The sequence below is a fragment of the Silurus meridionalis genome, chromosome 25 (assembly GCF_014805685.1).
Source record: "Silurus meridionalis isolate SWU-2019-XX chromosome 25, ASM1480568v1, whole genome shotgun sequence".
NCBI classification, from domain to species: Eukaryota; Metazoa; Chordata; class Actinopteri; order Siluriformes; family Siluridae; genus Silurus; species Silurus meridionalis.
In genome coordinates this window covers 5,579,730-5,596,129 of record NC_060908.1, presented here as the reverse complement: position 1 = coordinate 5,596,129, position 16,400 = coordinate 5,579,730, and the positions used below count along the sequence as shown (strand labels likewise).

General features: G+C 36.9%; 1 protein-coding gene across 2 annotated transcripts in view; it reads right to left on the bottom strand.

The window, feature by feature from the left end:
- Positions 1-4,142: 4,142 nt before the first annotated feature.
- Positions 4,143-16,400, bottom strand: part of LOC124379391 (sodium/potassium/calcium exchanger 3) — a 42,935-nt gene continuing 30,677 nt past the window's right edge. Inside the window, exons 7-18 of one of the 2 annotated variants that reach the window (XR_006924415.1) lie at positions 14,340-14,414; positions 14,093-14,118; positions 13,772-13,825; positions 11,969-12,111; positions 10,700-10,869; positions 9,912-10,116; positions 9,633-9,799; positions 9,182-9,296; positions 7,938-8,050; positions 6,610-6,675; positions 4,975-5,790; positions 4,143-4,847 (exon numbers count right to left, since the gene is read on the bottom strand). Coding sequence is in view for 1 of the 2 variants with exons in the window: in XM_046839721.1 (XP_046695677.1) it covers positions 5,680-5,790; positions 6,610-6,675; positions 7,938-8,050; positions 9,182-9,296; positions 9,633-9,799; positions 9,912-10,116; positions 10,700-10,869; positions 11,969-12,111; positions 13,772-13,825; positions 14,093-14,118; positions 14,340-14,414 (1,245 nt within the window). In the remaining variant the exon portion in view is untranslated. Of the gene's footprint in view, positions 5,791-6,609; positions 6,676-7,937; positions 8,051-9,181; positions 9,297-9,632; positions 9,800-9,911; positions 10,117-10,699; positions 10,870-11,968; positions 12,112-13,771; positions 13,826-14,092; positions 14,119-14,339; positions 14,415-16,400 lie in introns of both variants that reach the window. The other variant, XM_046839721.1, reaches the window with a different exon arrangement.

Sequence of the window (16,400 nt, the reverse complement as noted above, 5' to 3'; positions counted from 1 at the left end):
GATGTAAATGTCATTTCTTGAACTTTTTACTGAATATTTTGCCTTCAAATATCACTTTTGTAAGTCAGCATAAAATATTCAAATAATTCTGTTGTAGCAAAGTACAACTTTAGTAGTTTGTGTTAAAATAGTGTCAGGGTTAATCATTTCACATTAAATCATGTCAGCTGTGAACAGAAATGTGTTATATTTATAAAATAGGTCTAAAAGAAGCCAAAATCTGAAATAAAAATGGAGTATTGCTGCTCACATTGTGGTGGAAAAATGTTTTGTCTCTTTAATGACTCCATTTGGAGAAGTGTGTATGAAGCCTTACAGCTGAGTGAACAGCAGAGGGAGCTACTGAGCCGCGCATATGACGCACAATCACACACTAGAACACTGAATGTTGTGTTTCAGGGCCAGAAATCTCCTTTAATGCGTTTAAACCTCGAAACAGAAATATACAAGTGCTACTATTCTTATTGCACATTGGTTTGTTTATTGCACTCAACAACATATAAAGGTTTCTAATAGTTACTTTATTTGAGTCTACAGGATACATTTCCCTTTCTTTTCTAGTGATGAGCGAAATGAACGAAACCGATTGACAGGATCTTTAAAATCCTTCTTCGTTAAAGCTGGTGATGAGTTTTTCATAGATAAGCACAAAAAAACAAACACAAGGTTCAAGAGTGAAAAGTGACAAAACAGTGGAGGATGTTCAATAACATGAGTGATGTACATAATAGGGATTTCTTTTCCTTTTTTTTTTTTTTTTTTTTAAGTACACTCCATAATCAAGAAACAAGACAAATAATTTGTAAATAAATATATACATCAAGCAAGATGTCTAATCCTTCTGGAAAACATTCGGACAAATAAAGGGTGGGATAATCAATAAATCAGACAACTCATAGCCTACTAGTAAAATATTTTGGAAGGACGCAGTCCATCAAAACACAGATTCGAAAACATGCCCTAGAACATAAGTCACACTATAGCAATATATAATTTATACACGTTTTCTTCATTCTTTTATAAATATTAAAAACATCACAAATCTAGGTTCTGACATCTGTTCTTATATAAAACTGTCAATTCTTCTCTCTCGCTCTTTTATTTATTTATTTTAGTAAACATTCAGCCACGATAAAGAAGACTTTTTTTTAAATGCTTTTAATACTAACAATGTTGCGCGCACACACACACATTTTATATATATATATATATATATATATATATATATATATATATATATATATATGAAATATTTAAAGATCTCGATAATATAAACATTGATCGTACCTAAACATACACAACCAGGATAACAAAACCCGTAAAAACATAATTTTTTTTTATATCAAACATCGTGATCACAAAAAAAAATAATATTAATTAAATAGTAACAGTGCTATTCTAGAAATGCTAAAAATCCAAAGGATTCACGTTTTATGTATTTCTACAAATCTTTTTCAACGCTGTGGGAAAAAAATAAAAAGAATAAAAAAAAGAGCCTCTTTGTGTGCAGGATATGCTACTAGTCAAATCACTGTAGCTCTAATTACTCTAATAAAAACCCACACGCACACACAGGGACGTCCTCGTCCACGCTTCTGAAGTATTGCTACGGTCAGTGCAAAACAGTTACTTTTTACGAAACACGAAATTACGTACAGTATACGAACACGACTCGAACTAATCCGAACGTTTGGAGGTGAGAAATTGGAACTGAGCGAGCTGGTTCTACCTGACACGTCCATGCATCACTTGATTATTGTTCAAGATGGAAAAAAACATCTGCTGAAACCATCATTATATGAGAAAACCCCTGCATTGGGTTGCACCAGCTGAAGAGCTTTCGTACAAAGTTAAAGTTTAAGAATGAACTTGTGTATGAAAAATATTACCGAAGCACATCTCGTGTGTATCTTCAGGTTGGAGTATCTCAAATTAGCATTTTGTAGTGCAGACATGGATAAAGCTGCAGTTCATACAGGCAGATTTCTGGAATGGAAGGATGCTGCATAATGATCATTCCCATATTTCTGTCAGGTCTTTACATCACTTTCACGAAAGCTGATTTTCACAAGGTTTTGTCTATAATCCGGGACTCTAAAATTATCCTTTCTTATATAAATTATAATATTAAAGAATATCACAAATTTCTTTATATATACAGTGAGGAAAATAAGTATTTGAACACCCTGCTATTTTGCAAGTTCTTCCACTTAGAAATCATGGAGGGGTCTGAAATTGTCATCGTAGGTGCATGTCCACTGTGAGAGACATAATCTAAAAAAAAAAATCCAGAAATCACAATATATGATTTTTTAACTATTTATTTGTATGATACAGCTGCAAATAAGTATTTGAACACCTGTCTATCAGCTAGAATTCTGACCCTCAAAGACCTGTTAGTCTGCCTTTAAAATGTCCACCTCCACTACATTTATTATCCTAAATTAGATGCACCTGTTTGAGGTTGTTAGCTGCATAAAGACACCTGTCCACCCTATACAATCAGTAAGAATCCAACTACTAACATGGCCAAGACCAAAGAGCTGTCCAAAGACACTAGAGACAAAATTGTACACCTCCACAAGGCTGGAAAGGTTCTGGCGTGGCCTAGCCAGTCTCCAGACCTAAACCCAATAGAGAATCTTTGGAGGGAGCTCAAACTCCGTGTTTCTCAGCGACAGGCCAGAAACCTGACTGATCTAGAGAAGATCTGTGTGGAGGAGTGGGCCAAAATCCCTCCTGCAGTGTGTGCAAACCTGGTGAAAAACTACAGGAAACGTTTGACCTCTGTAATTGCAAACAAAGGCTATTGTACCAAATATTAACATTGACTTTCTCAGGTGTTCAAATACTTATTTGCAGCTGTATCATACAAATAAATAGTTAACATTGTGATTTCTGGATTTTTTTTTTTTAGATTATGTCTCTCACAGTGGACATGCACCTACGATGACAATTTCAGACCCCTCCATGATTTCTAAGTGGGAGAACTTGCAAAATAGCAGGGTGTTCAAATACTTATTTTCCTCACTGTATATATATATATATTGACTTGACCTTGTAAACCCAAACCTGTTCCAACATGACAATGCCCCTGTGCACAAAGCAAGCTCCATGAAGATCTGGTTTTCATGGTTTGGAGAGGAAGATCTTGAGTGGGCTGCTATAGAGCTCTGATCATAACCCTAATGAACCCCTTTGGGATGAATAAGAACGCTGACTGCACCCCAGGCCTCCTCACCTCACCTACATCAGTACCCGAACACAAATATCCACAAGCACACTCCAAAATCTAGTGTAACATCTTCCCAGAAGAGTGAAGGGAATTATACGGGCGAATTAGCACTTGTGATACTCAAAAAGCACATACCATACTTATGTCCAGGTGTCCACAAACTTTTGCCAATACAGTGGTCCTCCGGATCTACGTTCTAAAACCCACCGCGAGTTCTGAAAATCCGTGAATTTTGGACGCACCCCCCGCAGCCCGTATGGTACCTAAGTGAATTAATCTTTCCAATGATGTGTTATGGTATGAAATTTGTTAGTAAAAACCGCTAGGATAATGTTATTCCTAACGTTCCTGAACATCCGGTCCTGTGAATTTTAAGATAATCCACAACTTGCTGTTAGTTCGGTTCCAAGTGAGAACCCGCAAATTTTCCAAGCCGCAGGTTCCAAACCGCGAATTATCGAGGGTTGACTGTATTGTGTGTGTGTGTGTGTGTGTGTGTAACAAATGTCCGCGCTAAATCACTAAAGCTAAAGGACCTAAAGTCTTGGTGCCAGACACCACAGCACACCTTTAGAAATCTTGGGAATTCCAGGCCTTAGACGTCTCATTTGTTTAAGTGGCACAAGGGGAACTACACAATATCAGGTAGGTAATTATTATTATTTTATTAAATTTTTAACAAATAAATTATTTTGCAAAATATGCAAGTGATAACTACTTTAAAAATGTTGGTCTACTGGAAAAGTTTTTTTATATTTAGGCTTAATTCTTTCCACTGCAAATAAAAATAATCTTTTTTTAGCCGTTTTTTTGTTTGTCATAAGTTTGTAACCTTCTAATAGTCATGTATAATGTGACCCCTACACCTGTCTGTAGTAGGTACTAAATAAATAAAACCAGCACCTTATTTTCACTCATTTTGTCTATTTTATTTGTACTCGGTATGATGTGTGAGTATTGAGTGCATGTTTTCTTTCTCTGCTTTTTTTTTTTTAGATTAGTCAGTTCCAGATTTGATAACAAAATGTTAGTCACCTAGAATGAATGATCAGGGCATGTATGAGAACATTTCATTTAGTTGATAACTAAAAATCCTAGTTATGTTTCCCCCAGTGTTCACACACTATGTTTGTTTTTAAAATATTCGGTAATTCCAGTAAAATTCGGATGTATTGATGAGCTACATCAGTGGCTGGAATTGGGTTATGGTGGAGAAAAGAGGATTTTGTTCTGCTTCTATGGAAAAAAGGGCACACAGGGTGAATCATTGTATGGGATAAGAGTTGGGTTTTACTCACTGATTGTCTGTAGATATTTTTGTCACCTAGTTAGTGTTCCCTATTAGTGTCAAAGTCCAAGTTTTATGGTGAAGATGTTTAATCAGAGTTATTCATCTTGTAGGAAGATCCTTTGAATCCTGCTCTTGATTGCTTTGTCATCAAACCTCCTGATGGCTGTTATTAGTTTATAAGTGGCAGAACAAAAAAAAAAAAAAAGGCATAAAACTGATATTGACAGATACGTAACCACTTCCCTGCTTCTTGACCCGTGTCGATTGTGGATGCAGTGTTTCCTGTTTATCTTGAATCACGCTTCTGATTGGCTGGTTATACTGAAAAACATCACAACACGTTTTAATCTGTGATAACTTTCCGGGCTACTTGGGAAGATTTACCCAGTGTGTCTTTTTCAATTAATTCGAAACCATGCTTGTTTTTTTTTCCTACATTGTGACTTACAATCATCTTCAGCTGGTGAAACCGGATCCTCGTCATGTTTTCGGGCCTCGTAACGCGATTTAAGATGCGAGTTGAAATCCTCGGATCCCTTGACTGCTCAGTTGTGTTTGGAATCGGACTCGGAGAGCGGATTTGTTTCTCAGTTGTACGCCGCTTTGGAAAAAAAGCATCTTCTGAATGAATAAAATTGAATATACAGTGAATGTGTCGTTCGTCTGAGGCGGTTGTTCATCCCGGCTGATTGGTTTCATACTGACGTTGCGCAGCCATCACAAAGAATGCGGAAGCTTCTGGAGCATTTGTAACAACTTTAGAAGATAAATATATATATATCGCGTTTACTGCCGTTTTGATCTTCTCAGGATTAGGCAGCAGTGCTTTTTATGGATGAAGTGGAACACTTTTGGAACTGATTCAGTGTGAACTTGATAAAACAAAACAAAAAAAAACACTGAAAAAAGCTGTACATGTACAGTGTAACTGCATTCGTAATCCAGACGGATCCGGTTTCAGAATTTTTCCTTCTGAGCTGTGAGTCCGTCTGTTCCTCCTCCCTTTCCTCCACTGTCTCTGCTTTGGCCTGAGATTCAGCTCAGGTTAACACCATGTCCAGTGTGAATAAATCAAACTCAAAACGAGAACAAAACTAGTTTGACTGTTGGACTTGGATGTAAATAGGATGTACAGGGTTGTGATTTTTTTTTTTTAAAGCTGCCCAAAGAGAATGGAGCAGAGGAGGAAGATTGAGTAAAGCAGCAAGAGGCCGAAACCCAAACGCCGGTCCAGCTTCCAGCCATTCAGGTGAACACTCATCACCTGGAACGCATGAGAAAGCACACAAATAAATGCTTGGATTCAAAATCATGTACAAAAAAGTACTTGTTCTACATTTAAAGTAGATGCTGTTTTGTTTATTTATTCTGTTCTTCTACTGGTTCCCCAATACAATCACTGGTGGACAGTGATGAAGTAAATGCAATTTGTTACTGTACTTAAGTAGCTTTTTCGCGTATCTGTACTTTACTAAAGTATTTCCGTTTGGGTTTAGACTTTAACTTCACTCTCTGTTTTGAACTTGTATCGATCGCCGCACATGCAGTTCAGCGCCAGTTTTCGAGAGTAATAAATGATGGAAGGAAATCCTGTTTCTCATGCTATCAATCAGTGTTTGACTAATTAATATCTATTAATATTCTAATTGATCGGTGTGCTAAGAGTAACATTAGAGTCTTTTCACATACACTGAGTTGAAACAAAAGAGTCAAAAATGATAACAGGAACATTACAGCCATAAGAAATCAGAATACAGTGGTACCCTGACCTACGAGTGCATTCATGTACAAGTTTTCAGATTTTTTGCTTTGTTACGCGAGCAAAAAATTAAGATACGAGCTCGAGACACCGCTGCTAGATGGCAAAGCAAAGCCAGAAAGCGAAGATTGTGACGAAAATTAAGATAAGCAAAGAAAAAAAGTTACAAATTAAAAGTTTAGGGGTACGTAGTGTACAGGAGTCATATTTGACCTACTCTATCTCTACCTTAACTCAAGTACATGGTTTGTGTTCTTCGTCCACCACTGACTACAATAACGTCATTTATTACAGTGTGTGAGTGTCAGCAACAGTGTTACTCACAGTGAGGAAGACGGATGCGAGAAGCAGGATAACTGAGTACACCAGACCCTTATTGTTGATGTACACCTGGCATTGCAAAAAAAGAAACATATTACACCAAAATATATCAATTTAAACCCTGCATGGGCTTTTTCATCTTCAGAACATCCTGGTTATAGATTTTTCCTCTTACAATAGCAATCGTATGCATTCAAAGCCACGAAGAACTTTTGAATAAGGAACATAGTATTAATGAAATACCAACACCGTCCTATTTGTTCAGCCGGATACGAACGGATTTATTCATGAAGAGCATTCACACGAGATGTTTTTTAATGGCATTCGTGAAAATCCAGTAAAAAAGATTCACATCTTACTTCTGAGTGTGTGTGTGTGTGTGTGTGTGTGTGTGTGTACATTTACTTAAAAAAGATCCCAACTTATTCGACTAGTTTTTATTATTTAAAGAACATAATAAAAAAACATGGTGTATGTTTTTAGGTCTCATCATAATAAGTCACACTGCCTACTGGGAAAGTAAAAAGTTTTGCATGTATATTTCTATGTTTACAATATTTCTACTGCAATTATATTGTATTACAATGTAAATTCTATTTTATTTTCCTCCTAATTCTATTTTGATTCTCGAAATGTCTATTCTTTTTCACTCTATTATTCTCTAACATTTGATTATAATTGTTTTATTTCACTGATGTCCTTGAGCAGTCTTTATAAACATTTCACTTGTATATTTCTGGATGTTGGATTGTGTGTGACAAATAAAAAAAAAAATTCAAACCCAGAAATTACATCAAATAAAACTATTCATCTAACACAATGGCGTGTGAACGGCGGTCAAGGCAGGTGTGTCTGTGAGGAGCTGTAAACTGCGAACAAACGCCTCAGCTGAGGGAAGATTAAGGTCACGCTCATGAGGTAAATGATGTGTGAAGACCAGTATGAATTTTTCAGAGGATGAAAGCTGGGTTGTGGATCGCCTCTGTTTTATGAATTATGTGTATTTATCCATTAGAGACTGTATCTAAAGTGGTAATCTGAGAAAAACAACAATGAAAAGACAAGATTTGGGATCACAATTGTCCATACCTGGTGAACTAAATTAGCCTTGCACCATTTGTGTAAAATTACAAAGGAAATATAGAAACAATGAGCATGTTTTCAGTTATCATGGGGTTAAAGATGTGTATGATTGGATGAGATATATAATACAGTGCTTTTTTTTTTTTTTTTTTAATATCCTTTCCACTCAGAATTGTATCCATTGAAACATCTCAAATGTATGTTCTATGTCATAATTTAGGTTTAGGAATGAGAGAAAGAGTGTTTACCGATGATCCATGTTCGACCACCAGCGTTCTGAGCATCCATGGGAAGCCCAAACCTAGCAAGATGTCAAATATATTACTGCCTATTGAGTTTGACACTGCCATGTCTCCCATACCTAAAACACACAACACACACACAGGAAATACAACGCTTAAAAACACTCATCAATTTCTATTTGTATTCATCAGCGAACATTTCATGTTTCACGCGATATTTACTTTAATAAATGGGGAGGGTTGCGTTAGGAAGGGCATCCAGCATAAAACATGTGCCAAATTAAATATGCGGATCACGTACGTGGAGGAGAGTGAAGGTTAGTGTTGATACTTTAAATGTTGGTACTATGACTGGTAAAGAAGGAGAGAGTTAGCTGATATGATGGAGAGGAGAAAGGGAGATATGTTGTGTGTTCAGGAGAAGAAGTGAAAATGGAGTAAGACCAGGAACACTAGCGGTGGGTTTAAACTGTTCTATCATGGTGTGGATGGAAAGAGAAATGGAAAGTGGAGGTGAAGAGAGTTTCTGATAGGGTGATGAACGTGAAGCTGGAGGTTGAAGCTGTGATGATAAAAGTCATCAGTGTTATGCTCCACAAGTGGGTTGTGAGATGGAGGAGAAGGAAAAGTACTGGAGTGAGTTAGATAAAGTGGTACCTAGGAATGAAAGATTGGTGATTGTAACAGATTTCCAAAAGGATGACAGTGTAGGGGACAGTGTAGCTAGACAGCATCTCTGTTGAGATTTTAATTGGGAGTGACGAGGATGGACAGAATTCGAAAAGTTTTTTAGAGGGACAGGGTGTTTTGGGGACAAAATGAGAGGCCCGATTGAGATGGTTTGGACATGTGTAGAGGAGGGACATGGGGTATATCGGTAGGAAAATGCTGAGGATGGAGCCACCAGGAAGGAGGAAAAGAGGAAGACCAAGGAGGAGGTTTATGGATGTAGTGAAGGAAGATGTGCAGGTAATTGGTTAGAAAGAGGCAAATGTAGAGGACAGAGTAGTATGAGACGGATGATCCGTTGTGGTGACCCCTAATGGGAGAAGCCAAAAGACAAAGAAGAAGGATGTCTTAAATTATTAACAAATTATACTTATACTACCCCATACTGATCAGCATTCTTTAAGATTCCTGTGAAGTCTAGGCAATGTCTCAACTTAGGATATTTTCAAGTTACAATAGGGTCATCAGAATGTATCTCCATTGAAAGTCGGGGACCACCTGTATATATATTTATCACGTACCTTGGCGAGCTACGATGAGGCTAGCCATGCAATCCGGCACGCTGGTGCCTGCTGCCAAGAACGTGATACCCATGATATAATCCGGGATGTCCAGGGTGAAGCTGATAATGGTGACCTGTAGGGATAAATATTGACATAGCAGTATTTAATATCATTAAGTTTGAAGGCTGGTAGACTTCACCAAAGGGAAAATGACTCAGCACTCAGACATGAAACGCACATTTTTATCTCGGCCTGCTTTTATTGTGCTTTTATTTTGGATAGCTTTTGTCTCTGCTTTTGTCTTTGTCTTGAAAGCCAAAAATAAAACCAAGAAAACTGTGGGCTCTTTGGTCAAAAACAAAAGTGGAGCTAATTAATATTAAGTAGCAGTCACACCAGATTTCGGTAGCTGTTCCTCCAGTATTCTGTTCATTTTGTTTGTTTGTTTGTTTGTCATTTATGAGCTTACCATCCACACCATCATGTAGGAGAAGATGGCGATCCAGAGTGTTGAACTGATGAAGGTGACCATAAACCAGCGATGCCAGCGAGGAAGAATACAGTTTGGCACAGTGCAGTACAGCAGCACACCCAGTGGCCATGACACTACCCACTTAACACGGGCACCACACCTATCTGCTCAACACAGCCATGATAATATAGAAATGATTATTCATTTATTTCAGATATAAAGACACAACAACATGCCTATTTGATCCATAATGACTAGAAGAAAGTCTGAAATAACCTGGCAAGTGGTGAGGTCTGAAGATTTCATCGCCGTCATCCTCTTCCTCAGGCTGAGAGTTATCTGCTTTTACAGTTCCATCAATGTCGATCCTCTCTCCATCCTGAAGGGGTCTCTCCACACTCCCTCCGTTCTCAATTCCTCCGGAGCTGAATGTCTTCACAAGGCTTCCCCTCTGCCCTGATTCCCTTATCAGCCTCTGTCTCTGAAAAACAAAGTCAACAGTTTCTATCATTTTGAACATTAGGAATGGGTTGACTCAGTGATCTATTTTAAAGCATGACAATATGAGCAATTACAAAGTAACCTTGATCTATACTATATATTATTCTATTCATTACATTTTCCAAATTAAGGACTATGGGATTTTGAAAAATCATTATAAAAATATTTAAAAAAGAAAGATGTTGAAAAATTAGCTTATAAAAGATACTGTTCCTAACTCCCAATTCTGATTGGTCAGAAGTTGGTTTTGCAAAACAATGAATATCAATATGAATATCAATGAATATATGAATGTGGACAGGGTCACTGTATATATATTTTTTTCAGACAGCTACTTTAAACTATGAAAATTCTCTTTTCCAGCAGTATCACCTTCATTCAGCCTTTGAAAAAGAAGAATCTACTAGAAACATTGCAGACTGTTCCCCTGCTGGCTGAACTACTACTATGTAAACTACAAGACTTCAATCTGAAAATGACCTTGCTATGATATACTGTAATTTATGAAAAGTGTGTGTGCGATGGGGTGTAGTGTATGCTGATGGGGTGAGGTGCATTCTCACTTCGCTGATTAATACACGGCCGGCCATGCTGAGACGAGTGCGAGGTGAGAAATGGGGCGTGATCATGATGCGTAGACCCGCCTCTGGAAAAGAGAGCTGGTGAGGCCGGAGGATCAGCAGCTCATCCACCATCACCACTGGAGATTCCTGCTGTGCTGCACCAGACTGACCTGGGAACAGTATAAATATATATCAACCTACACTAAATTGAGAAAAAAACAGTGATATAACTTTTTATGCTGACCTGAGAACAGTACCAAGATATATTATTCTAGACTGACCTGAGAACAGTACCAAGATATACTATTCCAGACTGACCTAAAAATAGTACCAAGATATATTATTCTACATTTACATTTGCGGCATTTGGCAGATGCCCTTATCCAGAGCGACTTACAACTGAGCAGGGGAGGGTTTTAGGGCTTTGCTCAAGGGCCCAGCAGTGGCAGCTTGGTGGTGGTGGGATTTATATTAGATATTTTATTTTACACAGATCTGAGAACAGTGCATAGAAATATGATTTGACACAAACAATAATAATAATACAAATTATTATTACATCATCATCGTTTATATAAAACTGTACAATACCATTACACATGTATTGTTCTAGAAACAGGGTTTGTATGACCATTATAACTGCAGCTTTCTGTACTTTTACATTTGTAGTTTGTCTAAGTATTTTTTTTAAAAGGCACTGACAAATGTCAGATTACCAGAGTTCCACAGTCTGTCCTCCGCCAACACACAGAGATCATCACAGATAACGATGTGACTGTTACCAAAAACAATGACCAAGTGCTGACAGCACGAAACACACACAGACACAAAACATATGAACAGACTGATGCAACAGCACAAACACACACAGGCTCGCACTAAATTAGGAAAAGAAGAGCTGCAGGAGCAGCAGCGGCATGGCGTTCCCTGTCCGGAACAGCACAAACTTCCCAGTTATAAAGTGATCTAATCAAAATAGTATTTCAAAATATTATTACAAACTCTTCGGAGGAACAAAAAAAAAAAAAAAAAAGAAAATGTCAGAAATAGCACATTAACAAATAAGTTCATATCGTGTAAACTATTATTTCAGAGACTGATGGCTTCTAATTATTCTGTGTAACAAATGTGTTTTAATCGCAGTGTAAACGGATTTTATAAATTAAACTTTTTCCTTTACACCCAGCAGTAATAAAAAAAGGCAGAAGGCCAGGTTTAACTACTTGTTATCAATAGGATTAAATGGAGTTATTAAAAAATGGAAGTGACCTTTTCTTAAAAGCACCATAGATGTATTGCAGTTGGCTCCATCCTCCACAGTGTCATCGTTTCGAGGGGTTTCTCCACAGAGACAGCACCAACCCGGACCACCGCAACGCCGCTCCACGAAGCTCGCAATCTGACTGTTAAACCTGCACACAGCAAACAATCTGTTGTCTTCTCTTTTTATGGATAAACAAAAAAAAGAATTCTTACTAGTGCAACATGGTTTCAATGTTGTCACTAAGAAATGCAAGCAATTATACAACAATGAAAAAATGAAGGTTTGTATACCTGGTTTTTGGCTACTATCTTCAAAGAGTCCAATTTTTTAGGAACCTAAAACTACAATAGTAACTGTCTCCTGCAACATCAGAATCAACCTAGAAATAAGATTAACAAGAAGCGAAACCAAGGAGTCTTAAACCTCTCTTGGGTTTAAAAGTTAATACTAAGTCCTGATTTTACATTTGGAAATAGATATACAAACCATTGAACTTATTAAGAGAACTCATTATTTTGATTCATGTTCATTTAAAATGTAAAGTTTTTTTTGTGTGAAAACGTGCCTGCTTGATCACACGATCAGCAGTGCATGTGGTGTCCAGTTTTGCATGTTTTCTTAATGAATTTGTAAGTAAGAAGTATTATAAATATTAAATCCATACATATAGGTCACTGCTGCTTTAAAGTCACCTTAAAAACAAGCAAATTTATGTACAAATTATGACGACGTGTTAAATTGACAGAAATTCCACTCGACAAAAAATACATATAATACTAAATTAATAAAAAGAATCTCACTGTTACCTTGGTAAACATAATCAGCGTTATCATCAACCACAAGTTTGTTAATCTCGACGCATTAACTTATTAATTCCTTTGATCAACATGTGCAATATTACTTATATAGTCAGCAACATGCAATTTTACTTATTTACACAATGTGCAATATTGAAAGTTTATTTTAACTACATAAAGTATACTATAATGTATATTTGAATTAGAAAGTCTATTTGTGTATTCTATTTCATGTAAAAACTGTGTAAACTTTCAATTCAATTCATTTTTATTTGTATAGCGCTTTTATTTTATAAAAACTCTGAGAAACACACACAAGAATTACAATGTACATTTACTGCAATGCACATGTCCAAAAATTCAACCTGAAATTTGCTAATCAGAACATTACATGTTTAATATTAATTAATACAGTTTCTTTAGTATTTATTTACTTAACTTTTTTTTTTACTCTTTTCACAGTATTTAATTTTTTTACAAACTCACAGGAGCTACTGGAAACATTTATCGAACACATAAATCTCATTTATATTCTGCTTCCTCTCCCAGTGTTGCACATGATATTCTCCTAATTAGACTTTTTGTTTGGATTACCTGCAATAAACGGACTGAGCGGAAATTTCATTTGCATTTCATTTGCATTCGTCAATGAGGTGTTGTACGACTGCTGACTTCTCATATCCGATCGGTCAGAGGGTATTTCGGTTATTTTCCATAGTTCTAGCTCGTAGTTTGAGCAAATTACAAATTCATATTGAATGTGGTTCAAATGCATTATATATAACACCGGACAGACGGATCTGTAGCTGCTCGAAGCTGCACGTAAACAGATAAAAAAAACATTTAATATAATTGTTTTATGAGAAGTTTTTTCGTTGAGAAAAACTATCATACCATAACACCACGTCCTGTTGTTTTATTCCTTACTTAGTAAATCAGGGCCTAAATGTCTTAATGTAATATGTGTTTTCTTCCTTGTGTCCAAAGGGGTATGTAAACTTTTGCACTCACTTCATGATGAGAATGTAAACTCCGTACATGGAAATCAGAAGTATGGACTCCCACCTGAAAGAGAGTTCACAAGACGGATAAATAAAGGTTAGTGCCAGATACATGCTCTATTTGGAGTCGGTTCGTTTGGACCAAAGAATGACAAATGCTGTGTGAAGCATCCACAGCGGTGCTCAATTGACTACACTTGCTGTTATACAAGAGGAAATAATGTTCGCTGATTGCACACGCTGTTCCGTGTAAGCATAGCGCAGAGGTAATAAGCCTGTTTGATGCATTCATTCATATGTAAAAGTAATGAAGGGCTGTAATTAGACTTACCACACAACACACCCATCGTAGATGACCTAGAAGGAGCAGTTCAGAAAAATGAATAAAGGCAGCAAATTAATGGCAGCAAGCATCAGTTATTATCAAATATTTCAAATCAGGATTTTATCAGTTTTATTCAGAAGTGTATTTTATTAAAGAATCGAACATTTGTCTGGCTTGACTACTGTTCAGTTTAATCGCAGGGACGTTTATCTCTTTCTCGCTCTCTCGCACATACACAGGCAAGTACACTCACCAAGATCAAAGCCAGAACGGAGAAGATGTAGTAGAGTGAGTCTCGGAACAGAGACCACCAGGTAAGAGCCACCGCCTGTGAGCGAGAGAACGAGATTCACATTACTGATCACACACTGTCACTCATATTTCAGGCAGAAACAGCTCATGCATACTAATGCAGGTATGCTAACACCGGTAAAAAGAAAGTTCTAGCACGAAGAGGGAAAGAAAAGATTTTTTTTCTTAGATGAGTCTTTTCTTAGGCTTATGGCTTCAGGCTTAACAATAAAATGCAACTAGAATGTGACATTTACAGACGAAAAATTGAGCGGTGCTTGATGGTGCAAAAGTCGTTACTGGACACGCTTCACTGTCTGTACAAAATTTGAGAAACGATTGTCCTTGATAAGATGATTATTTGGATAGGTCACAGATTTAGAATCAGTATAATTGATTGATCCTATAGGGAAATTGTTGGATTGCGGCTGCTCACAGTAAAATGAAAGAAAAGATTAAAGTAAAATAAAATATATATTAAGTCAAATGAAATGTGAATACATGAAAAAATGATATCGTTGCACCATCTGTAACACGCTGGGACTGCACAACTCTCAGAACATTTAATACCATTGCACTCAGTACTATGCATTTTTGCGTAATTTGACGCCATACTGAAAGATGTACATTCTACTGGTGCACTTCCATCTCCCGTATTTTTATAAAAAGTCCCTCATGCTAATATACAGTATCTCCCATAAGTGAGTACACCCCTCACGTTTCCGCAACCATTTTAGTATATCTTCTAAAGGGACAATACTATGGAAATGAAACTTGGATATATTTTAGAGTAGTCAATGCGCTTGTTTAGCAGTATAGATTTACTGTTCTCTGAAAATACCGCCAACATACAGCCATTAGTGTCTGGCAACAATAGTAAGTACACCCTAAGTGAACATTTTGTCTGTTTCATAGGTTATAAATATGTGGTAACACATAGGCTCACTAACAAGCATTTTTTACAACCTTCTTTGTTCATATTTAGCATGGGTGGCAATATTAGTGAAGGGCACTGTTGTTTAGCTGTCAATACTTTAATACAGAGCGTTATTAAAATACATCAGCAAGCATTGTCATTTACAATAAGCTTACAGTAAGTGCCATCAATGAAGCCTAAACCTTGGTGGCTGAGGGAAAAGCAAGCATCCGTGCCTCAGTGTTTAGTGCTTATAGAAGTATATGGACAAAAGTTAATGGACCCCTGACCATGAGATTCGTAGGTGCTTTTTAAACATTATATTCCATATTCATTCCCCATTCTCTGTTTTAATAACCTCCACTCTTCTGGGAAGATATTTCACTAGTTTTCAGTGGTTAATGGAAATGTATGCTCATTCACCCCAAGGGTGTTTGTAAAGTCAGGTACTGATGCAGGGTGAGGAGGCCTGTGGTGCAGTCAGCGTTCCAATCATCTCAAACGTGTTCAGTACAATAGCGGTCAGAGCTCTATAACTGGCCACTCAGAATCTTAAACTAAAAACCCATGTACACCATATATTCATGCTGGAACAGGTCTTCTAGTTCAAATAAATGGAAAATTAAATGATACTGCATTAAAAGACAAACTATGTGTTTATACTAGAAATGTGTTCTTCCAAATTGCAGTAACAGTTGGGGGGAGAACCACTTATTACTGAAAAAAAAAGGTGTCCCAGTACTTTTTTCCATATTGTATAAACGGTGTGGGAACATCTCATAGTTCTTTCTCAGGGACACTTTGGTGTCTGCTTTGCTTGGATTGCCAACAATATTCGCATAAAATGATGTCCAATTGATGTCATTTACTGTTGTCTTTTTAGTAATGCATCAGGATACACTAGCCTCATGTCAAGTAGTAGTACCACATGGTATCTGAGTACATGCACATCAGAGTGATACCCAATACCAGTATCAATAGTTCTAATAACTGTACAAGCAAAAGCAAGTTTTAAGAATGTAATCACTGATCAGAAAGAAAGAAAGAAAGAAAGATAGAAAGAAAGAAAGAAAGAAAGAAAGAAAGAAAGAAAGAAAGAAAGAAAGA